This window comes from Ambystoma mexicanum, chromosome 3q (genome assembly GCF_040938575.1).
Source record: "Ambystoma mexicanum isolate Mex_15411 chromosome 3q, UKY_AmexF1_1, whole genome shotgun sequence".
Taxonomy (NCBI): domain Eukaryota; kingdom Metazoa; phylum Chordata; class Amphibia; order Caudata; family Ambystomatidae; genus Ambystoma; species Ambystoma mexicanum.
Window position 1 is genome coordinate 388512882 of NC_090926.1, and position 26545 is coordinate 388539426.

General features: G+C 45.6%; 1 protein-coding gene across 2 annotated transcripts in view; it reads right to left on the reverse strand.

The window, feature by feature from the left end:
• The window catches only part of SLC6A7 (solute carrier family 6 member 7), a 543627-nt gene that overhangs the window by 253195 nt on the left and 263887 nt on the right, over positions 1-26545 (reverse strand). For both annotated transcript variants that reach the window (XM_069654061.1, XM_069654062.1), the window contains exons 4-6: positions 24222-24456; positions 21176-21314; positions 6663-6797 (exon numbers count right to left, since the gene is read on the reverse strand). In XM_069654061.1, coding sequence (XP_069510162.1) covers positions 6663-6797; positions 21176-21314; positions 24222-24456 — 509 coding nt within the window. The remainder of the gene's footprint in view (positions 1-6662; positions 6798-21175; positions 21315-24221; positions 24457-26545) is intronic.

Consider the following 26545-nt stretch of genomic DNA (forward strand, 5'->3'; position numbering starts at 1 on the left):
GTATTACTATGTTCACTTTAGGAGTCACTGAGGAGAGTGCTATAGAGATGCTGTTAGTTGGGTGGGCATCTCCAGATGTGGGTAATAACAGAGTAGGGAAAAGGGATTATTGTGGGAGGACTGTAAAAAATGGAAAAGGTTGGACAATTTTTAAAAAGGCACATTTTGCAAGAGGTGGCAGATTTTTTATAACGTGTCGAAAATAATAGTTGATGTAGACCCTGCCAGACACACGGCAAACACATGTGATATCTATAATGATGAGATGTCGATTCCACAGTAAATATGAGTGCAAGTAATGTGGAAATGTATCTCTAGTATCTGAAACATAAATGGATTTAGGAGATGTGGGACACTATTATCAATTCAATTAAGGGGTCTGCATGTGATATTTGTTCACTTCTGGAAACACAGCTATTTAGAAAAATAAGGAAAAGTGGTTGAGAGGCTGTAGGGTAAGAGAACTGTGTGTTTCAGCTCAATCTTTAACTTCTTGACTCACAAGCCACATAAGTAGCAAAAGGCCATTCATTGAGTAATCAAGTTAAGATGGACAGAAGATGCTGTATTAGCACATGGAAATCGTTATTGACCTCCTCTCAGCCAAACGGAATGTTTAGAGTGCAGTCAATAACTACTGATATTGAATGCATTCTGAATGTTCTGTTTTCAGAAGCACACAGGGAAACCACAGTCCAATTTCCAGGCAAGATTTTGTTTCAACAAAACACTTCCTCTATTGGATGACATTTTTGTTGCTCTAATATGCTAATTAGCACACTAAAAGAGAAAGAGAAAAAACATTGGAAAGTACTGTCACTTTGCTATAGAGAAACCATTTACACCTAATGCAAGCTAATGTTTAACCTGTTCCACTTCAACCAAGTTGCAATTAAAATGCCTAACTTGATAAATATGTTATTTAAATAGTAAAAAATAAAACATTTGATTTACTAACTCAGTTTTTCTATTTACTATACCCAATCTTAAAGCACAATTTTTTACTTCAGCACAAAAGCTCCAAAACATGCACTGCTACTACGACCATGTGCTAATAGCCTTATAGACCTCAGGAGGATTATTACCCTTCCCCAACTTATGGCCCTTAGCAGCTAGTCATTATCCCACTATAATGACCCCTCCCTCAGTCTTTAAGCCCATATAAAAGACTGATACAGATATGATGAATGCATCACATATGGACTAGGCTTCTGCTTCTACAATCAGGAAGTTGACATATGAGCTAGTATGTAATCTCCCTACACGCTTACTTGTGACTTTAATTTCTGCATTGATATTGGACTTGGATATTGATCAAAACGATAGTAAAGCGATGGAGGAGGATGCTGTCGAATTTCAGAAAGAGTATTATTCGCTGTTGAGTATGTTGCGTTTAATTGACCTATGCTGTTCTATAATTAATATGAATGGGCATTTACATGTTAATCACCCACACATAAAATGTGCACGATTACATTAATGTGTGTTACATTCTGGGCTGAGAGATTTGGTGAAAACGTTAACATACTACAGTGAAATATAACCAAAGCTGTCTTCAGTCACCTTAGAGAAAATCAGAATGGCCATTAGTCTTAAGGAGAAACACAATAAATATGAAGTAACATCTTTGAGGGGGGGTTACATAATGCACCCCTGAGTTATTTGAGGATCGTTGGCAGTCGCCTGCCCATAAGAGTGGAGTCCCATTTTCCTTGCAGTTATATGAATGAATTAGGCACTTTTTAAAATCTATTATACACATTTGAGTGATTGTTGTGCACGTATTTGAAATACATTTTACAATGACTGAAATAGCAAAAACCGAGAGAGAAGTGGGTGGGATGATCTGAGTGCAGTAAATAACCTAGGAAAAGTAAGGCAACACTATATGTTATCACCATATGGAGGGGGTGGCAGGGCAATGGAACCAGATAGTGAACAATAAAGAGCGTGGCAGGGAGAAAACAAAAGTTTATTTCTTGGTAGACCAAGTCGAAGCAATCCATAACTCCTTTTTATAAAGCTAAAAGTACTAGGAACTATTTAATTAGTTCATTCATCCAAGGGCATCAGTGACACATCCGAGGTTAAGCTCTTTAAGGCAGATGTGTCCGTGAATCCGATGAACCTTAAATATTACACTTGAGAAGGTTTCAGCTACCAACAAAGTCAGGAAAGACCAATAAATGTTAGCTACTAACATTTTGATTGAACGCGTCAAAGAAGCAACACGTCGCTAAATTTAGACAAGGCCTCTGTCCAGGTGGGTTACACCCAGAATTAAATTAAAGCCTCGAAGAAGTGCCTGTGCTTAGACTATTGGAACTACTCAACGCTGACTCTCAAAACAACAATCATGATGGGAGGGTCTAATATCTCCTTGACCGTGAAACTTGACATCAAAGTAGATCCTGTAGCACCTGCATTCCCATCTCCCTGTTAAATGGACTCGCAGAGAGGTCACGTGCTGTAAATGCTGCAACCTTGAGTTGAGACCTTGAGCAATGCCCGATTGCATGACAATTTAAAACTTGGATTTCCTTCAATGTGAAAGCTCAGGATACATGGTATAACCGGTTTACCTACATCCTGAAAGTAACACATTGCCCCAAGGCAAACCTCCTCATTAGAAAATGGTTACTGATTTAAGAAGTCTGATATCAAGCTCTGTAGCTAGGGCTGCCGGGATTTCACAGCATTAATAATTCATGTTGTTCTGCTGACCAGTGAACAAAAAGGTCATAAGGCTTGTATTTAGGAAAATAAGTTGTCAAACTCCCTCAAATATAAAAGATGTTTATTTTCACTTGCCAGTGGAAACCCCAGCAAAGCCTGAATGAAACCGGACATCTTGGTTGTAATGGGGATTCATCCTTGCTAGCAAAATACACTGTATAATGAAAAGCTCCCTCTCTGCGCACTCGTTTGATAATTGGATGCTTACATGCCTTATGCCCACATGTTGAACTATAAATATGTCCACTTTTGATGGGAGAATGTTGACTTGTGAAGCAGTCACAGCTAATCAATTCTGATTCACTAGGAATAGAATTAGCTTTATCATTTAGTAGCTAAATCACCTAAGTACACATTGACGTACCCGAGTTGGTTGAAAGAATTATAGCCCCTGATGAAGTTCCACAGATTGAGTTGGAATTCAAGGAACGAAACATGTTTGACATAGAAAGTAGAGTTAGGTGTCTACGAGAAAAATTGTAAGGTTGCATTGTTTGCAGGTTGAGAGTTGTGGTGTTTACAGGTACAGATTTACAGAGCACAGAAACACTTTATCCTTGCACTTAGCACTTTAGGGCCTTTTTTACAATAACGTTTTTTAAAGTGTGTTATTGTGTGTCATTTGTGATGTATATGTTTTGTATGGATTCTTGCAACAGAAGACTCAGGGTAAACTTGCCAGTGATGATTTAATCTATTATTATTGAATGCATATTTGAAGGTTGATTGATTTTTCCTCGTGAAGATCTATTTAATTTGCCTGCACCAGCAGTCCAGGAGGGTTTGTTGTTTCATGGGGAACACTAACACCATAACAGTGGAGGTTGAGCTAGTTCTCCGCTCACAGCCATCTATCATGAACCCTCTCTGTAGTCCAGATCATTCCCTCCCATCGATGACTGCTGATTTGATTTGAGATGTTTTCCTAAACTTCAAAGACATTTCTCTTCCTTAGAGGTGTCCTGTTGTAGCACCCATTTCACATGTCCTCATATATGATTGCCTTCATGAATAGTGAGCCTGCGAACCTGTGAACCTATCCCCTCCGGCAGACCTACTATAAGGAGCAACTATCACTGCAAGCTGTTTGGGTGCCATTGAAATTGACATTGATAATGCATTGGTATGAAGAGAGTCGCCTCTGAATACATCAAGGTCTGGAATGGTTTCACGCCCTCATTCTGAGGGATTATTATAGGAAGGGGACAAGTGTTGCATTGCTAGAGTGGCAGGGTGGTTCTTGGGTGGTTCTTGGTACTTTGTAAGATTCTTGTGGGTGTGCCATAGAAGAAGTGGCTGACACAAAAAAATTGTTTCAGGAATGATACACAGGGGATCAAGAAAATAAGGTAAGAGCAGTGGCCCCGTGGTGGTCCCCACAGTCCCTGTGGTGCAGGGGCCCATGCCACCCCATGTCCGGGGGGGGAGGCCAACTCAGCTGCTCCCTGACTGAAGTCAGGGTGAGGATTGGGCTGGGAATGTCTGTAGCTGGCTGGAGGCACAGGGGGGGGCAGCCTGCCTCCAGCTCCCCTCTGTATGTCAGACATGAACCAGGAAGCTCTGCCTGCTTCCAGTCTGGGGGGAGGGAGGAGCTGGAGGACTGTAGATGGAGCATTAAGTCTGGAAGATCAAAACATCTGTATGAAACAGGAAAGAAAGGGATTTTTTGTATATGTGTAATGTGTGTATGTGTGTATATTTGTATCATGTGTTCCTGCATGTCACATGTATATCTATGTATATGCATACACACATGTGAATGATGTGTGTGTGTAAATGTTATGAGTGTGTGTGTGTGTGTCGAGAATGCAGCAGTGTGAATATTCTGGATGCACATGTGAGTGAATGTTAGAGTGGGTTTATGGGTGTGTGACTGGTGGGTGATGGTTGGCTAGGTGTATGTGCGAGGCACTGGGCAGCACTGGAGCATTGTTGGCATTTCCTTAAAGTGACGTGGCACGTATTACTGCCATTTCTGGGCAAAGCCCACTTGATGAGTGTTATTGCGTGGCTAGACTGTCATTTTGGTGCATCCAGTTTAGCCAATTCTTAAAGTGGCATGACATTTGTTTACTGGGCATCTATGATAAACAAAGCATGAAAAGTGTAATTATGTGGCTAGAATGCCATTTTGGTGCAGCCATTCCAATCGTTTGTTACTGTGACATGACATTTTTAATGGGCATTTATGATAAAGAAAGCATGATAAAAGTGTCATTACGTGTCTAGACAGGCATTTTGGAGCAGCCAGTCTAGCCATTTCTTACTTTGTCATGAAGGTTTGTACTGGGCATTGATTATAAAGCAAGGAAGCATGAGATGCGTATTATGTCGGTAGACTGGCATTTTGGTGCAGCCAGCCCAGCTATTTCTTACTCTGCCATGACATTTTTTACTGGGTATTATATTTATGATAAAGCAAGTATGATAAGTGTTCTTACATGTCTAGACTGGCCTACATTGAAGTTAATTAGGACATTTTATTTATTTGTGTTTTATTTGTAATCTATATAGCACTATACACCAAAGTGCTGAACAAGACACACTTAAAGAACAATCAAATGTAAAATCACAAGCTATACAACATTTACTTTAGGACTGAAGAAGATAGTTCTTAAGAGAAGTACAACATAGAGAGAAAGAAGTAACATAATGAAGAGAAAGAGGGAGAGAGTTCCAGTAGTGCGGGGTAAGAAAGGAAAAAAAAGACAAAATCCTGATTGAGCACAGGGAGAGTTTAGTAACTGATAATAAGAATTGAGACTGAGAATGTAAAGCACGAGAGGGAACATAAAAAGAAATTAGAGATGAAAGATACAAAGGTGCAAGACCATAGAGAGATCTAAAAACAATAGAAAGAAAACTACATTTGAGACTCATTGGGCCAGAAAAAAAAGAGAGAGAAAAATGAGAATAGAATTAAAGATGTAAGCAAAGGATGTCAGATAAGAACAACCATAAGTGGACAGCTGCAGACAGCAGTGCCCCATCTTTGCCCAACTTCACCTGGGTTTCGCCCAGGACATGATGTCAAGTAGGCTCAGGCCAGTGGGTGGGCCTCATGCGGTGTGTTCAAGCACAGTGCACAGAGCGCGATGAAACAGACACCCCAACTAATGTCCGGCAATCAGGTGAGCGAGAGGGCTGCTCCCTGCATGTTTTCTTATTGTGGCATGGAATCTTTTATTGCAAAGCCAACATGAGTATGTTCTTATGTTCTTATGTTGGGGTACTGACATATACTGGTGCAGCCAGCATGGAAATGTATGGTTACAGCCGGCATGAAAATGTTTGTATACTGACATATATTGTTGGAAAAGGCATGGCAATGTGTTGGGAAATGTTCCTGTACACTGTTGGTGATTTGCTTATACTGGATTTTTCATGAGTTACCCTACAAAACCGATTGCAAACTTAATGGCTTTTCACCCCATTTTTCACAGAACGTCTGCTATATAATGCACCATTGTATCCATTATTCAAAAAAAATTCTCAGTGAGTTAACCCCATGAACCCCATTTTGCTGGTTCGTGCTCCATTGCAATGCTCGGTCACTCTTGCATTCTTGTTGCAAATAAGCTTCTCAAATTAAACAATTCATCCACTAGTGGTTGGTGCATTTCAGTGCCATGGGCCAGGCACCACCCCTTGTTTCTATGCTAGGTGAAATATGTATGCTTCAATTAGAAGACATGCTTACATCTTTCACCTAGCACAGTGTGGTCGTGTACCTACAGCGGCTCAACCATCATAGGGATTGAGCATGCACGGTGGTGTGGCACGTCCCGTGCTTTGTTGATAAACTTGGAGGGGGCGCTCAGCATGGCTTGAGTGGGCGCCCCACATTTTGTGTTACAATACTCAGTTAAGTTTGAATCCTACAATACATGTCGCAGGGGTAAAAATCATAATCAGTAATGGCTCACCTTTGAGGTCAGGAGGTGTTCAAACTTGGGCGTGAGGTAGAACTTGATTCCTATCCAGGCTCCGTCCAGGGTTACGCCACGAATAAGGAGCATGATGAGGATGAGGTAGGGGAAGGTTGCCGTGAAGTACACAACCTGTGGAGACAGAGACTCCAACTAAGAACTTTTCATATCACAAATCCCACCCCAGATGAGCCAGAGAACAATTGCTCACATCTCACCATCACACCAGAGCGAAGGCTTTGCACCATCATAGCTCCACTTCTGCCTCGTGCAAACACGTATAGCACACTCACTCCCACACGTAGTTACAGGACCCCCCATTGGCACATCCCACTCCCACGCCAGAGGACTATTTGCTCTCAAGATGTTAAAGGTGCATCCACAGTCCTCAGTGAGCGGGGCAGTTGGTCTAGGCTGACCAGTTATCTGATGTCTAGGCTTACAAATTAAATAAGATTTCCCACCAATCTTAGTTGAACAGGGAGGATAGCTCAGGGGCAACGTGCTCACCTTGGAAGCAAGACGATGTGGTGCAAAACAGGTTCGATCCCAGGTCCGAGCTTAAACCTCTGGGTATTCAGTGCGTTATAAATAACCAATTAGAATTACACCAAAGCTATTTCACTGAATTCAGAACAAAAACCTCTAGTTCTTAATAGCAAGCTTATGGCAAAAAAGCTGCTTCTAGGATTACGAGAAAGACACAGATAAGTAGGTATTGCAATAAAAAATGGCAAAGAGACAAAATCAAGATACAGAGTGCCTCATTAAAAAAGTAATGTTGAATACAGGGAAACTCCAAAAGTAAAGAATTGTCTGTCTAGATTGAAAAATGACTACAAAAAACATACATGTGTTCTATTTGCATGTTGAATATACTAAAATCAAGTGAAAATCCTAAATGTTTATTCACCACCATTTGTGACCTAAAGTAACCTTCTAGAATCTTACCAATCAAAATGGGTATAGTAAAATACTAAAACCGTGACGTGAGGTTAATATTTGTTAGGGAAAAGCTTGGGAAAGGCTTTCTGCGTTTCACTCCGGCATCTCCTTGTTCTCACAGCTGTACGGGCCCTGGCTGCTGCGCGCCTGCACAGCTGTGGGAAATAAGCAAACATTTTGGCCGTCTGCGGCCAGATCTGCACGAGCCCCACCACCATACCTGCCTACATTTGAAAATCGAAAATTCCTGAGATTTATGCCCCACCCACAGCCATACAAGACTCCGCCCATTTGCTCACAGCTCCGCCCACATGCCCCGCCCACCTGTCAAAAAGGTAAACTCAGTTGTTGTAGCCTTCATTTTGCTTACTATAGCATTGAAAATAATTAATACAATACTATAGTAAGCAAAATGAAGGCGACGCCGCAATAATACTGCTTTCAATCTAATTACATGGATTGAAAGCACTATTATTATAGTGGTGCAGGCAGTGGGCATGAACATTTTGCGCCGTTTCCGGGTCCCATCATATTCTCCACCTGATTGGCTACCGGCGGCAGCCAATCAGGTGGAGAATATGACGGACCGGAAACAATCTCAAAATTCCTGAGATTCAAGGGACTTTTCCAGAGACCCAGAGAAATGCTTAAAATTCCGGAGTCTCCGGTAAAATTCCAGTGGTTAGGCAGGTATGCCCACCACAGATATTGAACCTGACAATGTTCTTGTTAAAAGAGATTGCAGTGTGTCTGGGCATCGTGTGTGCCACCCCAGACCTGGCCCAGCGCCTGGAGTGAGGGCACAAAGCCATTTACAATCGAAACGCCCCACCAGGCGGAACGTCCCTGGCGTTGGTCTCAGCAAGCTGAAAATGGCGACTGCCTGCAGACATACAGTATCCTTCATTTGCTTGGGACCTTGTCAATGATGTTTGCATGCATGTGGACAGCCCATTATCAACATCTGGGATGCGTGTATACCAGGAGGGGAATATCCCTACTGACAGATGTGATCCCTGTGAGAGAGGATGGCCATGTTGCTGTGATATGTGGGGAAATGCGAATTCTTGCCTGGCGGAAATGACGGGGGCTAACCGCAAGGCCCGGCCGACCCAGGCGCTCTCAAGGACCCAGTCCCGGTGGGCAAGGAGGGTGCTAGGGCGCAGGCAGGATTCCCCTTGGTCATCTGATGGCTGGCCACACTGGGAGGTCTTGGCATATTGTTCTTTGTCGCAAGGTGTTAAGTTGCACTCACTCATCAATAAGTGCTTCCGTTTCACACTGTCTGGGTGCTCACGCTTATGTCTCAGAGAGAGCAGATAGGCACAAAGAGACTGTGCTGGGCTCCCAAGGGAATACTAATTGCTCACGCTTATGTCTCAGAGAGAGCAGATAGGCACAAACAGACTGTGCTGGGCTGCCTAGGTAATACTAATTGCTCACGTTTATGTCTCAGAGAGAGCAGATAGGCACAAAGAGACTGTGCTGGGCTCCCAAGGTAATACTAATTGCTCATGCTTACGTCTCAGAGAGAGCAGATAGGCACAAAGAGACTGTGCTGGGCTCCCAAGGTAATACTAATTGCTCATGAGTATGTCTCATAGAGAGCAGATAGGCACAAAGAGACTGTGCTGGGCTCCCAAGGTAATACTAATTGCTCATGCTTACGTCTCAGAGAGAGCAGATAGGCACAAAGAGACTGTGCTGGGCTCCCAAGGTAATACTAATTGCTCATGAGTATGTCTCATAGAGAGCAGATAGGCACAAAGAGACTGTGCTGGGCTCACAAGGTAATACTAATTGCTCTTGCTTATGTCTCAGAGAGAGCAGATGGGCACAAAGAGACTGTGCTGGGCTCCCAAGGTAATACTAATTGCTCACGCTTATGTCTCAGAGAGAGCAGATGGGCACAAAGAGACTGTGCTGGGCTCCCAAGGGAATACTAATTGCTCACGAGTATGTCTCATAGAGAGCAGATAGGCACAAAGAGACTGTGCTGGGCTCCCAAGGGAATACTAATTGCTCATGAGTATGTCTCATAGAGAGCAGATAGGCACAAAGAGACTGTGCTGGGCTCCCAAGGGAATACTAATTGCTCATGAGTATGTCTCAGAGAGAGCAGATCGGCACAAAGAGACTGTGCTGAGCTCCCAAGGGAATACTAATTGCTCACGAGTATGTCTCATAGAGAGCAGATAGGCACAAAGAGACTGTGCTGGGCTCCCAAGGGAATACTAATTGCTCATGAGTATGTCTCATAGAGAGCAGATAGGCACAAAGAGACTGTGCTGGGCTCCCAAGGGAATACTAATTGCTCATGAGTATGTCTCAGAGAGAGCAGATCGGCACAAAGAGACTGTGCTGAGCTCCCAAGGTAATACTAATTGCTCATGCTTACGTCTCAGAGAGAGCAGATAGGCACAAAGAGACTGTGCTGGGCTCCCAAGGTAATACTAATTGCTCATGAGTATGTCTCATAGAGAGCAGATAGGCACAAAGAGACTGTGCTGGGCTCCCAAGGTAATACTAATTGCTCATGCTTACGTCTCAGAGAGAGCAGATAGGCACAAAGAGACTGTGCTGGGCTCCCAAGGTATTACTAATTGCTCATGAGTATGTCTCATAGAGAGCAGATAGGCACAAAGAGACTGTGCTGGGCTCACAAGGTAATACTAATTGCTCTTGCTTATGTCTCAGAGAGAGCAGATGGGCACAAAGAGACTGTGCTGGGCTCCCAAGGGAATACTAATTGCTCACGAGTATGTCTCATAGAGAGCAGATAGGCACAAAGAGACTGTGCTGGGCTCCCAAGGGAATACTAATTGCTCATGAGTATGTCTCATAGAGAGCAGATAGGCACAAAGAGACTGTGCTGGGCTCCCAAGGGAATACTAATTGCTCATGAGTATGTCTCATAGAGAGCAGATAGGCACAAAGAGACTGTGCTGGGCTCCCAAGGTAATACTAATTGCTCACGCTCATGTCTCAGAGAGAGCAGATCGGCACAAAGAGACTGTGCTGAGCTCCCAAGGTAATACTAATTGCTCATGCTTATGTCTCAGAGAGAGCAGAAAAGCGTTCAAAGCGCTTCTCAGAGAGAGCAGATAGGCTTTCAAAGCGCTTCTGTTAATTTATGTATGTATACAGGCGTTTTGAAGAGTGCTATATGTCCCTGGGCAGCCCCTTTACACTGGTGCACCTGCTTGTGAACACACCAAGGGGAAGTGTGGACCTCCAGAGGATTAGTCAGCATGATTGCCTGATGGGCCAGTGTGTTATTGCACCTGGGGCTGTAAGAGAACCACCGAGTAGTGCTCGTTGCCTTGTCTTGGAGGAAGCGGGCATGTGGACCTGCTGTGGTGCTGTGTTTAAACAACCACAAATGCTGTGATAATTACCATGGGTTTTGCAAAGTACGTGGCCAGACACTGGGCTACATATATGGCAAAATGCACAGAAAGACGAATGGCTCACGCCATGTGTTTACATTATATCCTGATAAATCTTTTTAAAGCGTCTGGAAAATAAAACATACTCATTGGTAACCTGGGCTTCCCATTCTGAATCAGTTGTGAGTGATTGGAGTGGTTCAAGGATTGTGCCCAGAAGAAGTAGCAGCTGGGCTCTTTCGAGAATAACGTGTTTTGTTTTTTTGCCAATAAGGGATTGGCACAATTCGAATTCCTATTGCTGGTCTCTTCAGAGAAAGCTTTAATAAAACAAAAAAACAGCAGTGACCATTACACCGCATTTAGTTCGAAGGCCACTCACACATGTCACTCTCACAAAATCCATCATGGCCAGAGGTACTGAATAAAAAGCAAACAGTAAGATGTATGATGTTAACCCCAGACAGAGCACTTAATGAAACTCTGCTACTGCAGCAGATGAGAGAGTGTACATGCTCGAGCAAGTGCTGACAGAGTGCAAAGAAATGGGCTTTAAGTCAGAAATGACAAGCCACACACATGGTGCATTGTCGTCTGCAATTGTTTATACTTAAACAACGATACATCCGGAAATGGCCTGCCCAGTAGCCAAACGTGTCCAATTGCCAAGAGCTACAGAAACGTCCTCGTTCCTTTGCAGGTTCGACACTGTACCAAAGTTAGAGTCTGAAGACATTGTTTTGCTTATATCCATAGTGGGGTTGGTGGTTAGGGGACATTGCTATGAACAGGCCAGGGGGGCACCCATCCTCAAATCTGGGTGCGCCTCTGATCCGCTGCTTTAATTGTGTAAAAGTATTATCAGTCTTTACATATGCTTGCTGCACTTGGTCAGTTTCACACCTGCCTCTCTGTTGCTCCTTTACACTCTGCACCCTGGGCAGCTGCTCACTTTGTTTGCCCCTAGAAAAGGCCCGGGGAACCAGACAGAGGCGAAGCCAGGGCTGTCTAAGAAGTGGGGCCTGAAGCTGATGTAGTTGGGCCCACCGCAGTGACTTTAACATCTGAAATTCCGACAAAGTGCAGCTCAGTGGGCATTTAGAGATTTTGGGTGGGCCTTGCCGGCTCAGGCCCTACACTGTGTACGCCTCTAGAACCAGATATGCACAAAGAGACTGTGCTGGGCTCCCAAGGTAATACTAATTTGTCATGTTTATGTCTCAGAGAGAGCAGATAGGCACAAAGAGACTGTGCTGGGCTCCCAAGGTAATACTAATTTGTCATGTTTATGTCTCAGAGAGAGCAGATAGGCACAAAGAGACTGTGCTGGTCTCCCAAGGTAATACTAATTTGTCATGTTTATGTCTCAGAGAGAGCAGATAGGCACAAAGAGACTGTGCTGGTCTCCCAAGGTAATACTAATTGCTCATGAGTATGTCTCATAGAGAGCAGATGGGCACAAAGAGACTGTGCTGGGCTCCCAAGGGAATACTAATTGCTCATGAGTATGTCTCATAGAGAGCAGATGGGCACAAAGAGACAGTGCTGGGCTCCCAAGTTAATACTAATTGCTCATGCTTATGTCTCAGAGAGCAGATAGGCACAAAGAGACTGTGCTGGGCTCCCAAGGTAATACTAAACGCTCATGCTTATATCTCAGAGAGCAGATGGGCACAAAGAGACTGTGCTGGGCTCCCAAGTTAATCCTAATTGCTCATGTTTATATCTCAGAGAGCAGATGGGCACAAAGAGACTTTGCTGGGCTCCCAAGGTAATGCTAATTGCTCACGCTTATGTCTCAGAGAGAGCAGATCGGCACAAAGAGACTTTGCTGGGCTCCCAAGGTAATGCTAATTGCTCACGCTTATGTCTCAGAGAGAGCAGATAGGCACAAAGAGACTGTGCTGGGCTCCCAAGGTAATGCTAATTGCTCACGCTTATGTCTCAGAGAGAGCAGATCGGCACAAAGAGACTGTGCTGGGCTCCCAAGGTAATACTAATTGCTCACGCTTATGTCTCAGAGAGAGCAGATCGGCACAAAGAGACTTTGCTGGGCTCCCAAGGTAATGCTAATTGCTCACGCTTATGTCTCAGAGAGAGCAGATGGGCACAAAGAGACTGTGCTGGGCTCCCAAGGTAATACTAATTGCTCACGCTTATGTCTCAGAGAGAGCAGATGGGCACAAAGAGACTGTGCTGGGCTCCCAAGGTAATGCTAATTGCTCACGCTTATGTCTCAGAGAGAGCAGATGGGCACAAAGAGACTTTGCTGGGCTCCCAAGTTAATGCTAATTGCTCATGTTTATGTCTCAGAGAGAGCAGATAGGCACAAAGAGACTGTGCTGGGCTCCCAAGGTAATACTAATTGCTCACGCTTATGTCTCAGAGAGAGCAGATAGGCACAAAGAGACTGTGCTGGGCTCCCAAGGTAATACTAATTGCTCACGAGTATGTCTCAGAGAGAGCAGATAGGCACAAAGAGACTGTGCTGGTCTCCCAAGGTAATACTAATTGCTCATGTTTATGTCTCAGAGAGAGCAGATAGGCACAAAGAGACTGTGCTGGTCTCCCAAGGTAATACTAATTGCTCACGCTTATGTCTCAGAGAGAGCAGATAGGCACAAAGAGACTGTGCTGGGCTCCCAAGGTAATACTAATTGCTCACGCTTATGTCTCAGAGAGAGCAGATCGGCACACAGAGACTGTGCTGGGCTCCCAAGTTAATACTAATTGCTCATGGGTATGTCTCAGAGAGAGCAGATGGGCACAAAGAGACTGTGCTGGGCTCCCAAGGGAATACTAATTGCTCATGAGTATGTCTCATAGAGAGCAGATGGGCACAAAGAGACTGTGCTGGGCTCCCAAGGGAATACTAATTGCTCATGAGTATGTCTCATAGAGAGCAGATGGGCACAAAGAGACTGTGATGGGCTCCCAAGGGAATACTAATTGCTCATGAGTATGTCTCATAGAGAGCAGATGGGCACAAAGAGACTGTGCTGGGCTCCCAAGTTAATCCTAATTGCTCATGCTTATGTCTCAGAGAGAGCAGATGGGCACAAAGAGACTGTGCTGGGCTCCCAAGGTAATACTAATTGCTCATGCTTATGTCTCAGAGAGCAGATAGGCACAAAGAGACTGTGCTGGGCTCCCAAGGTAATACTAATTGCTCATGAGTATGTCTCATAGAGAGCAGATGGGCACAAAGAGACTGTGCTGGGCTCCGAAGTTAATCCTAATTGCTCATGCTTATGTCTCAGAGAGAGCAGATGGGCACAAAGAGACTGTGCTGGGCTCCCAAGGTAATACTAATTGCTCATGCTTATGTCTCAGAGAGCAGATAGGCACAAAGAGACTGTGCTGGGCTCCCAAGGTAATACTAATTGCTCATGAGTATGTCTCATAGAGAGCAGATGGGCACAAAGAGACAGTGCTGGGCTCCCAAGGTAATACTAATTGCTCATGCTTATGTATCAGAGAGAGCAGATAGGCACAAAGAGACTGTGCTGGGCTCCCAAGTTAATCCTAATTGCTCATGTTTATATCTCAGAGAGCAGATGGGCACAAAGAGACTGTGCTGGGCTCCCAAGGTAATGCTAATTGCTCATGCTTATGTCTCAGAGAGCAGATAGGCACAAAGAGACTGTGCTGGGCTCCCAAGGTAATACTAATTGCTCATGAGTATGTCTCATAGAGAGCAGATGGGCACAAAGAGACAGTGCTGGGCTCCCAAGGTAATACTAATTGCTCATGCTTATGTATCAGAGAGAGCAGATAGGCACAAAGAGACTGTGCTGGGCTCCCAAGTTAATCCTAATTGCTCATGTTTATATCTCAGAGAGCAGATGGGCACAAAGAGACTGTGCTGGGCTCCCAAGGTAATGCTAATTGCTCACGCTTATGTCTCAGAGAGAGCAGATAGGCACAAAGAGACTGTGCTGGGCTCCCAAGTTAATCCTAATTGCTCACGTTTATGTCTCAGAGAGAGCAGATGGGCACAAAGAGACTTTGCTGGGCTCCCAAGGTAATGCTAATTGCTCACGCTTATGTCTCAGAGAGAGCAGATAGGCACAAAGAGACTGTGCTGGGCTCCCAAGGTAATACTAATTGCTCACGCTTATGTCTCAGAGAGAGCAGATAGGCACAAAGAGACTGTGCTGGGCTCCCAAGGTAATACTAATTGCTCACGCTTATGTCTCAGAGAGAGCAGATAGGCACAAAGAGACTGTGCTGGGCTCCCAAGGTAATACTAATTGCTCACGAGTATGTCTCAGAGAGAGCAGATAGGCACAAAGAGACTGTGCTGGGCTCCCAAGGTAATACTAATTGCTCATGTTTATGTCTCAGAGAGAGCAGATAGGCACAAAGAGACTGTGCTGGGCTCCCAAGGTAATACTAATTGCTCACGCTTATGTCTCAGAGAGAGCAGATCGGCACAAAGAGACTGCGCTGGGCTCCTAAGGTAATACTAATTGCTCACGCTTATGTCTCAGAGAGAGCAGATCGGCACACAGAGACTGTGCTGGGCTCCCAAGTTAATACTAATTGCTCATGAGTATGTCTCAGAGAGAGCAGATGGGCACAAAGAGACTGTGCTGGGCTCCCAAGGTAATACTAATTGCTCACGCTTATGTCTCAGAGAGAGCAGATGGGCACAAAGAGACTGTGCTGGGCTCCCAAGGGAATACTAATTGCTCATGAGTATGTCTCAGAGAGAGCAGATGGGCACAAAGAGACTGTGCTGGGCTCCCAAGGTAATACTAATTGCTCATGAGTATGTCTCAGAGAGAGCAGATGGGCACAAAGAGACTGTGCTGGGCTCCCAAGGTAATACATACTAATTGCTCATGCTTATGTCTCAGAGAGAGCAGATGGGCACAAAGAGACTGTGCTGGGCTCCCAAGGTAATACTAATTGCTCACGCTTATGTCTCAGAGAGAGCAGATGGGCACAAAGAGACTGTGCTGGGCTCCCAAGGGAATACTAATTGCTCACGAGTATGTCTCATAGAGAGCAGATAGGCACAAAGAGACTGTGCTGGGCTCCCAAGGGAATACTAATTGCTCATGAGTATGTCTCATAGAGAGCAGATAGGCACAAAGGGACTGTGCTGGGCACCCAAGGGAATACTAATTGCTCATGCTTATGTCTCAGAGAGAGCAGATAGGCACAAAGGGACTGTGCTGGGCTCCCAAGCGAGTACTAATTGCTCATGAGTATGTCTCAGAGAGAGAAGATGGGCACACAGAGACTGTGCTGGGCTCCCAAGGGAATACTAATTGCTCATGAGTATGTCTCATAGAGAGCAGATAGGCACAAAGAGACTGTGCTGGGCTCCCAAGGTAATACTAATTGCTCACGCTTATGTCTCAGATAGAGCAGATGGGCACAAAGAGACTGTGCTGGGCTCCCAAGGGAATACTAATTGCTCACGAGTATGTCTCATAGAGAGCAGATAGGCACAAAGAGACTGTGCTGGGCTCCCAAGGGAATACCAATTGCTCATGAGTATGTCTCAGTGAGAGCAGATAGGCACAAAGAGACTGTGCTGGGCTCCCAAGGGAATACCAATTGCTCACGAGTATGTCTCAGTGAGAGCAGATGGGCACAAAGAGACTGTGCTGGGCTCCCAAGGGAATACTAATTGCTCATGAGTATGTCTCATAGAGAGCAGATGGGCACAAAGAGACTGTGCTGGGCTCCCAAGGGAATACTAATTGCTCATGAGTATGTCTCATAGAGAGCAGATGGGCACAAAGAGACTGTGCTGGGCTCCCAAGGTAATACTAATTGCTCACGCTTATGTCTCAGAGAGAGCAGATGGGCACAAAGAGACTGTGCTGGGCTCCCAAGGGAATACCAATTGCTCATGAGTATGTCTCATAGAGAGCAGATAGGCACAAAGAGACTGTGCTGGGCTCCCAAGGGAATACCAATTGCTCATGAGTATGTCTCAGTGAGAGCAGATAGGCACAAAGAGACTGTGCTGGGCTCCCAAGGGAATACTAATTGCTCATGAGTATGTCTCATAGAGAGCAGATGGGCACAAAGAGACTGTGCTGGGCTCCCAAGGGAATACTAATTGCTCATGAGTATGTCTCATAGAGAGCAGATGGGCACAAAGAGACTGTGCTGGGCTCCCAAGGTAATACTAATTGCTCACGCTTATGTCTCAGAGAGAGCAGATGGGCACAAAGAGACTGTGCTGGGCTCCCAAGGGAATACTAATTGCTCACGAGTATGTCTCATAGAGAGCAGATAGGCACAAAGGGACTGTGCTGGGCTCCCAAGGGAATACTAATTGCTCATGAGTATGTCTCATAGAGAGCAGATAGGCACAAAGGGACTGTGCTGGGCTCCCAAGGGAATACCAATTGCTCATGAGTATGTCTCAGAGAGAGCAGATGGGCACAAAGAGACTGTGCTGGGCTCCCAAGTTAATACTAATTGCTCATGCTCATGTCTCAGAGAGAGCAGATAGGCACAAAGAGACTGTGCTGGTCTCCCAAGGTAATACTAATTGCTCATGAGTATGTCTCATAGAGAGCAGATGGGCACAAAGAGACTGTGCTGGGCTCCGAAGGGAATACTAATTGCTCATGAGTATGTCTCATAGAGAGCAGATGGGCACAAAGAGACTGTGCTGGGCTCCCAAGGTAATGCTAATTGCTCATGCTTATGTCTCAGAGAGAGCAGATGGGCACAAAGAGACTGTGCTGGGCTCCCAAGGGAATACTAATTGCTCATGAGTATGTCTCATAGAGAGCCGATAGGCACAAAGGGACTGTGCTGGGCTCCCAAGGGAATACTAATTGCTCATGAGTATGTCTCATAGAGAGCAGATAGGCACAAAGGGACTGTGCTGGGCTCCCAAGGGAATACCAATTGCTCATGAGTATGTCTCAGAGAGAGCAGATGGGCACAAAGAGACTGTGCTGGGCTCCCAAGTTAATACTAATTGCTCATGCTCATGTCTCAGAGAGAGCAGATAGGCACAAAGAGACTGTGCTGGGCTCCCAAGGTAATACTAATTGCTCATGAGTATGTCTCAGAGAGAGCAGATAGGCACAAAGAGACTGTGCTGGTCTCCCAAGGTAATACTAATTGCTCATGAGTATGTCTCATAGAGAGCAGATGGGCACAAAGAGACTGTGCTGGGCTCCCAAGGGAATACTAATTGCTCATGAGTATGTCTCATAGAGAGCAGATGGGCACAAAGAGGCTGTGCTGGGCTCCCAAGGTAATGCTAATTGCTCAAGAGAGCAGATAGGCACAAAGAGACTGTGCTGGGCTCCCAAGGTAATGCTAATTGCTCACGCTTATGTCTCAGTGAGAGCAGATGGGCACAAAGAGACTGTGCTGGGCTCCCAAGGTAATGCTAATTGCTCATGCTTATGTCTCATAGAGAGCAGATCGGCACACAGAGACTGTGCTGGGCTCCCAAGTTAATACTAATTGCTCATGAGTATGTCTCATAGAGAGCAGATAGGCACAAAGGGACTGTGCTGGGCTCCCAAGGTAATACTAATTGCTCATGAGTATGTCTCAGAGAGAGCAGATAGGCACAAAGAGACTGTGCTGGTCTCCCAAGGTAATACTAATTGCTCATGAGTATGTCTCATAGAGAGCAGATGGGCACAAAGAGACTGTGCTGGGCTCCCAAGGGAATACTAATTGCTCATGAGTATGTCTCATAGAGAGCAGATGGGCACAAAGAGACTGTGCTGGGCTCCCAAGGGAGTACTAATTGCTCACGAGTATGTCTCAGAGAGAGCAGATAGGCACAAAGAGGCTGTGCTGGGCTCCCAAGGTAATGCTAATTGCTCAAGAGAGCAGATAGGCACAAAGAGACTGTGCTGGGCTCCCAAGGTAATGCTAATTGCTCACGCTTATGTCTCAGTGAGAGCAGATGGGCACAAAGAGACTGTGCTGGGCTCCCAAGGTAATGCTAATTGCTCATGCTTATGTCTCATAGAGAGCAGATCGGCACACAGAGACTGTGCTGGGCTCCCAAGTTAATACTAATTGCTCATGAGTATGTCTCAGAGAGAGCAGATAGGCACAAAGAGACTGTGCTGGGCTCCCAAGGGAATACTAATTGCTCACGTTTATGTCTCAGAGAGAGCAGATGGGCACAAAGAGACTGTGCTGGGCTCCCAAGGTAATGCTAATTGCTCACGCTTATGTCTCAGAGAGAGCAGATGGGCACAAAGAGACTGTGCTTGGCTCCCAAGCGAGTACTAATTGCTCATGAGTATGTCTCAGTGAGAGCTGATCGGAACAAAGGGACTGTGCTGGGCTCCCAAGGTAATACTAATTGCTCATGAGTATGTCTCAGTGAGAGCTGATCGGCACAAAGAGACTGTGCTGGGCTCCCAAGGGAGTACTAATTGCTCATGAGTATGTCTCAGTGAGAGCAGATAGGCACAAAGAGACTGTGCTGGGCTCCCAAGCGAGTACTAATTGCTCATGAGTATGTCTCAGTGAGAGCTGATGGGCACAAAGGGACTGTGCTGGGCTCCCAAGCGAGTACTAATTGCTCACGCTTATGTCTCAGTGAGAGCAGATCGGCTGCATCGGGATAAGGACACCCTCGAGTGAGGATTGGCTTCGGTCTGTGGCTCCTCCAAGAGCAAAGCCAAGCACTTGATGCCTGTTTGCCACTTAACGGGGACATCAATATCTTTGTAAGGGGGGGGTTAATGGGTTTTTCTAAGAGTTACCTGAATAATTCTGCCTTTTCCATCTTTCTGTTTCCAAGCTGCAGTTATCTCCTAGCGTTAAAAGCCGGCAGCCGTCTGACCGTGGTTTCTAAAGGCCCGGTGAACTCTCTTAGCAGAAGTTTACCGTCCTGGGGGCAAGAGCTGCTGTTCTCTGATGATTTGCAGGGAAGCAAGTGGAGGTCTCTGCTCTTGTGACACCTTAGCAGGGTGCTGGGTGCTGTATAGCCCTCCTGCTGGACCTCACTTCCCAGGTAAACAAGATTTCAATATTTTTGTTTATTTTAATGCTAGATGTCCAAGCTGCATTGCTTCCCCTAGCCACTGACCGGAACTTCGAGACACAAAATAACAGAAATAGCTAATTATCAGAAATGTAAGCTACACTTTGAAATCAACATAGCACATTCTATAGCCATATTTAAATAAATCACGTTTTAGAGGAATGCACCCAGTACGTTTCTTTTGGTAATAAAAGTATAACTAATAATGTTGTACCTTGTTTATTATGCTGTCTGTTAACACTGACCGTAGGCTTAAAACATGACCCAAAATCCAATTCCACTTACAGGTAATAATTGGGAGCACACATAGTTACAAACAAGTATTGTTTCACATACAGGTTCTGGACCAAGATTAGGGGGGAATTTCAAGGAGTTGCACAGACTTCACAATTCGATGAATCTTCCTCACCCATATTCCTAAGCATTATTTCTTCCTTACCCATATTCCTACACATTAATTCTTCCTCACCCATATTCCTATGCATTATTTCTTCGTCGCACATATTCCTATACATGAATTCTTACTCACCCATATTCTTATGCATTATTTCTTCCTCACCCATATTCTTATGCATTCATTCTTCCTCACCCATATTCTTATGCATTCATTCTTCCTCACCCATATTCCTAAGCATTATTTCTTCCTTACCCATATTCCTACACATTAATTCTTCCTCACCCATATTCCTATGCATTATTTCTTCCTCACCCATAATCCTATGCATTAATTCATACAGCTGCTGTACTGTTTACAGCTTCAGAACCACTGAGTGGCCAACACTTGTGACCTGTGGCAGCCTTTCAAGAGGTCACAAATTGTTCAAAAGGCTAATTGATCCCAAAACACAGCGGTGTCACTCATACAGACACACAAACACACACACAGCCACACACGCACACAATACTCATGCACACTACTCAGCCAATAAGTAAAGTACACAGGCCAAGTATATGATTCCACTGGTTGCGTCTATGCAGAAGTTGCAAAGTAGCTCCTGTAAAACGAAACATTCTTGTCCAAAGGCTAGGATTTACCACACATGTAGAAATGGTTACCGCCGTTCTCTATAGAGGCCACTGGCCGATTTAAGCAACAAAGCACTCGCAGGGAAAAAATCATTATGAGGGGAAAAGCCTCTTCATGCAAAATTCCCTAGGGTCCCCAGTCCTACCTTTCCTGATGACTTGACTCCCTTCAGGATGCAGAGGTACACGATGATCCAGGACAGGAGGAGGCAGAGGCACAGGTTCCAGCGGATCCCTCCAGGGTCTCCGATCCCTGTGCTTCCTTGCATGTGTAGAACGTAGCGGCTAGGATCAAAAATCAGAAGGACAAGTCGTCACTGATCCCATCAAAATACCAGAAGCTCCCTGCATCGCTCTCTATTTCAGAGGCACCCATGCAGGCTGCAATAGCGTATCATGTGCTTCCTCGCGCGTTGCCTGTGTCGCATCCGAGCTACTCACTCCCGCATCTAGATTGCAGAACCGTGGGAATTTGGCCCGGGGATTTGGCATTTCCTCCTGCTTTCCCTGACTTGTCATTTCCGTGACCCTCTGATATGTTGTGTTCATGCCATAGAGGTCTGGTTCGCCTCTCTGCTACAAAAAAAGGCAAGCAGTGGTAGAAATGATAAGCCATAAGAAGATAAGAAATGGTTTATCTTCCTACGAGTGAGAATTTGGACTTGCCGCCTCTTCTGGTAACTGTCTGGTGTGGTTGCCACGTGTGGCATTGGCGTGCTCTCTTAAAAAGTGAGGCTGTACATGGTTGCCTTCCCCAAGCAGGGTTCCTTCGCACTACCCTCTAGTCCACAGCCTCGGTTTCATCCAAGCACACAAGAGCTATGGGAACCACAATGCACGCCATCCGCTATAGCTGACCTGTACAAACATGTTTGGGCCTCTACTTGGCTTGAACTCACCTGTCTGTCATTTTTGTCCGTAAACCTTTAATCCTAAAACAGTTAGTAATAGCCTCTCTAAAGCTTAGCACTCAATCTGTGGAGGTGCTGCGTGCTTCATGCTTACCATTCTACTGCTCTCATTCTTTTGGGCTAATAATGTCAAGCGTCTGTACTTCGGTGTGAGCGGTAATGCCCATTTTCTCCCAGCCTGTCTGAAGCATACCTTTGGCATGACATGTTGCAGTATATGCTGATGACGCCCAAATCATCCTAACATTGCTAAATGCCACCCCAGGAGAGATGTCTCAACAGAGAAGGCCAATGGGTGACAGATGACCACCTAAAGCTGAGAAGCCTGATAAAACCAAGAGTGTGTCAGTACACTTAAGACATGTCCCCGTATAAACACCTGTGTGTGGTGCAGGGGGAGGGTAATTCGGGTGATCTATAGAAGGGAATGTACCCAAGGGCATTCAATCAGGTGGAGTTGCTGCTATGGCTGCATGTTCATTAGTTTGCGGCTTTGTGGGGGGGGATTGTATGCCCCTCCCAAGAGATGAGGACATCTAGAGTGTTGACAACACATGAACCCTCGCATTGCATAAGGGCACACCCACAGCTCCTACACTCTCTTCCTAAGATAAACCTGAACTCAATACGGATCCATTCATTTGATCTGTCATGAATTATACAGGAAAGCACAGCAAGTGTGTGGACATTCCCACTATATGGAATAACCACCTAATTGATACCACCTGTATAAAAGGTGACTGCATAGCTACACCCAAGTTCACCATCCTAAAAAAGGCAGGAGCAACACAATGACAATCCCAACAGCTCATGCAGCAATAGTTGAGCCGTTAACTCTTAGTTTAGATGTATGAACTTTGCCCATCCTGAAAGTTTGATATAATGTTTTGGTTCTGATCTAATACATGACATAATCCTTTCCTGGTCAATGGGTCAATATTCAATTCCAGGAACAGATTCGTGCCCTAGAGACACGCTATCCATGTTTACAATCATTTGCGTACACGTATATGAAAATGCAAATGTTTGCATGCTGGTGTGCTGAGTGTGTTGCATTATACATTTGATTATACGTGGTTTGCATATTGTCAACACGTTGCGTTTATTTGATTTACTTTCTCCTCCAAAGTAATATATTAAGGATTATAATTTAAAAATACCAGATCGTGTATTGCCCCTAATGAAGACAATAGACAATACATGTAGGATCTTTGCTGTTGAATGTTGCCATTGGGAAGTTTCCTTTCTATATGAATCCAAGACCGTGATCTGTGACAACAACAATCTCTCTCGTGAGGCACCCCAACAGGCAAAAGAGATTGACCCCTGTCACGTCCCATCGTAGACAAAATAGCTGTGGGCATCATTCTAGATTCACAACTATTACTGACACCCACCTTGACTAGTGGCAAAGCACATTTCTTCCACCGCCTTCACTCTAAGACATACCATTCCCGTCATCAGTGTAACTATCGCAGACTCTAAGGCAATCACAACACAGTAGCCAGACAGTGAATCAACGTTGACCCAAGAAGTGGCAAATCCCAAGCACTCTCCATTCATTACTGCCCCCCCAGGCACATCTGTTTTTCAATGCACTTGTGTTGCCCACTGGACTTCGCGCAGTGCAGACCCTTGACTTCCCAATGGGGAAACTAGGTTGATAGTTGTCCAAATGGCCACTCAGTACCAAAGGCTATACACGATTCGAGGTGGAGCCTGTCAAGACCATTACTTTATGCTTGAAAGAACTCATTATCTGCGACCAGCATCCCCTCCTGCCATGCATGCTTGCAGCAGGTGCAGTGATCAAGTGTGCAACGACAAGGTCCTAAGCGGCTTCTAAACCTTTCCACAAGTCGCACTGAAATCACTGCACATAGGTTGTATTCTACCCCCGCAACCTTAAACCTGCTGTCTACAGGATTCGGGGATCGACTACATCACACTACTGGACCAATCAAAACAGCTGCAAGTCCATGTCAATGGTAGATATGCGCTTACAAGTCACAATAGCAGGACCTACGATGATACGCCTGTTTGTCAAATTGCAATAAAGAGACTTTTCTGGTAACTTGCTTAGGTTCCTATCCACCCCATGGATACGTTTGGTGACCCTAATTCAATCAAAAGAATGACAAAGGACTCAAGGCAGGCCAGACATCCCTAAACATGTTCTTGTTGCTATGAGTGTGTGTGCTTTACCTCTACTCCACGTTCTAAGGCTGAGCCCGGCTGTACTTGAGTACCACCAGCGTTCCTCAGGCTATGACTTCCTTACCTCCAGTACTCCTCGCTAGGGCTGACCGTGCTGCTGATGTTGAAGGGGATGGAAGAGTTGCCCGTCCGCATGTTCCGGTGATCCAGACACAGGTCTGTGTTCCACCAGTTACCGCAGTGCTGCCAGGGTAGATCGCTGGTCAGAGACGCAAAGAGGTAGAAGAGGACGTAGGCGATGATCATGTTGTAGTAGATGGCCACCAAGGACACAATGAGGATCATTCCCATCCCGACCCCTGAGGAACGCAGAGACACAAGTTAGCTTCAGAGCATGTGAGGGCAGGTCACCAGCAAGACATCTCAATGCACCGCTGTCTCCCGAAGAAGCAGTGCCAGTGGCAGCAATGCTCTGGGCTTCCCAGTGTGCCCAGTTCCCCAGATCCCTAGAGATATGCTATAGGTGGCCCTCTGCCCCCCGCATCCGTCCCTTATGGCAGATTTGGGTCATGTGACGCGAGTCTGATTTATACGGGCACAATAGTCTTCATATGCATACATGAGACTAAAGACCCAGGACAGGATTTACATGTGCATAATATGAATGGGAGCCCGCCCCCTGTCCCAGTGTTTCCTCCTCTATGGGTGATGCAAAGATTAGGTTTCCTCTGCAGGCCGATGACAAGCTTTCCCAGCTTCCTGGAGATGTAACCATTCAAAGGATTGCGAGAGAGCCAGTCAGGCGAGTCACCAGGGACGCCATTGGGAATCATTTCCTCAAACTGATCTCTCCGATTGGATTGTTTATGCGCAGGTCCAGTGACTTCCAATGCCTCTGTGCTCAAGCTGCGAGGGTATAAATGGACTGGCTGTCAATGCCTCTGCGCACCAAGCTGTGGAGGAATAAATGCACTGGCTGACAATGCCTCTGCGCACCAAGCTGTGGAGGAATAAATGCACTGGCTGGCAATGCCTCTGCGCACCAAGCTGTGGAGGAATAAATGCACTGGCTGGCAATGCCTCTGCGCACCAAGCTGTGGAGGAATAAATGCACTCGCTAGCAATGCCTCTGCGCACCAAGCTGTGGAGGAATAAATGCGCTGGCTGTCAATGCCTCTGCGCACCAAGCTGTGGAGGAATAAATGCACTCGCTAGCAATACCTCTGTGCACCAAGCTGTGGAGGTATAACTGCACTGGCTGGCAATTGCTCTGTGCTCAAGCTGTGATGGTATAAATGCAGTGACTCGCAATGCCTCTGTGCACCAAGCTGCGGCAGTATAAATGCACTGGCTGGCAATGCCTCTGTGCTCAAGTTGTAGTGTATAAATGCACTGACTGGCAATGCCTCTGTGCTCAAGCTGCATATAAATGCACTGACTGGCAATGCCTCTGTGCTCAAGCTGCATATAAATGCACTGGCTGGCAATGCCTCTGTGCTCAAGTTGCAGCTGTATAAATGCACTGACTGGCAATCGCTCTGTGCACCAAGCTGCAGTGGTATAAATGCACTGGCTGGCAATGCCTCTGTGCACCAAGCAGCAACGGTATCAATGCACTGACTGGCAATGCCTCTGTGCACCAAGCTGCGATGGTATAAATGCAGTGACTCGCAATGCCTCTGTGCACCAAGCTGTGACAGTATATATGTACTGACTGGCAATGCCTCTGTGCTCAAGCTGCGATGGTATAAATGCACTAACTGGCAATGCCTCTGTGCACCAAGCTGTGACGGTATAAATGCACTGCTAGTTTGGCGAGTAGCTAAGAAAAAGGGACGACTTCCCCTAGGCATGGGCATAGCTTTATATCATCTAAAGAGACTATACTCCAGAAACCTGGTGTCCAATTCCTATATGTTATCCAATTCTGGGGGGCAGAGGCATTGCCATCTAGAAAGAGGATGGAGTGTGGGGAGTGCAGGGGGTATGGGTGCCTCCTTAGAAAGCATTTTCTGATTTGACAAGCTGGAGAAAATCGACTGATTGAGTCCCGTCCAATCAGTTGATATGAGTGCATGCCTGTGTGGTTCATGCCTTGCAGAGGAGCATGCTACTACAGTCATCATATCTGGACATCTTTCTTCTACAACCCACCACTGATACTTATTCTCGAAGGACTTTTGGGATTGGTTAAGTGGACTATTTAAGCAATAATAACCGCATCCCCATCTTCAAATAGTAATAGCACGCATAACCGGGTGGTAATGGCCAGTGACCAAAGTTAATGGCCCCAAGTGTATCAAGGGCCTTTAACGAGGGTCACTGGGATGTTAGCATCGGGGACAGCCTGGTGACCCGGTTATTTTTGGTATTAGCTCCTCAGGTTAACGTTCCAGGGTACCAGTATAAATGTATTTGTTTGAATAACCAGCCAGAGCGAGTATGCGA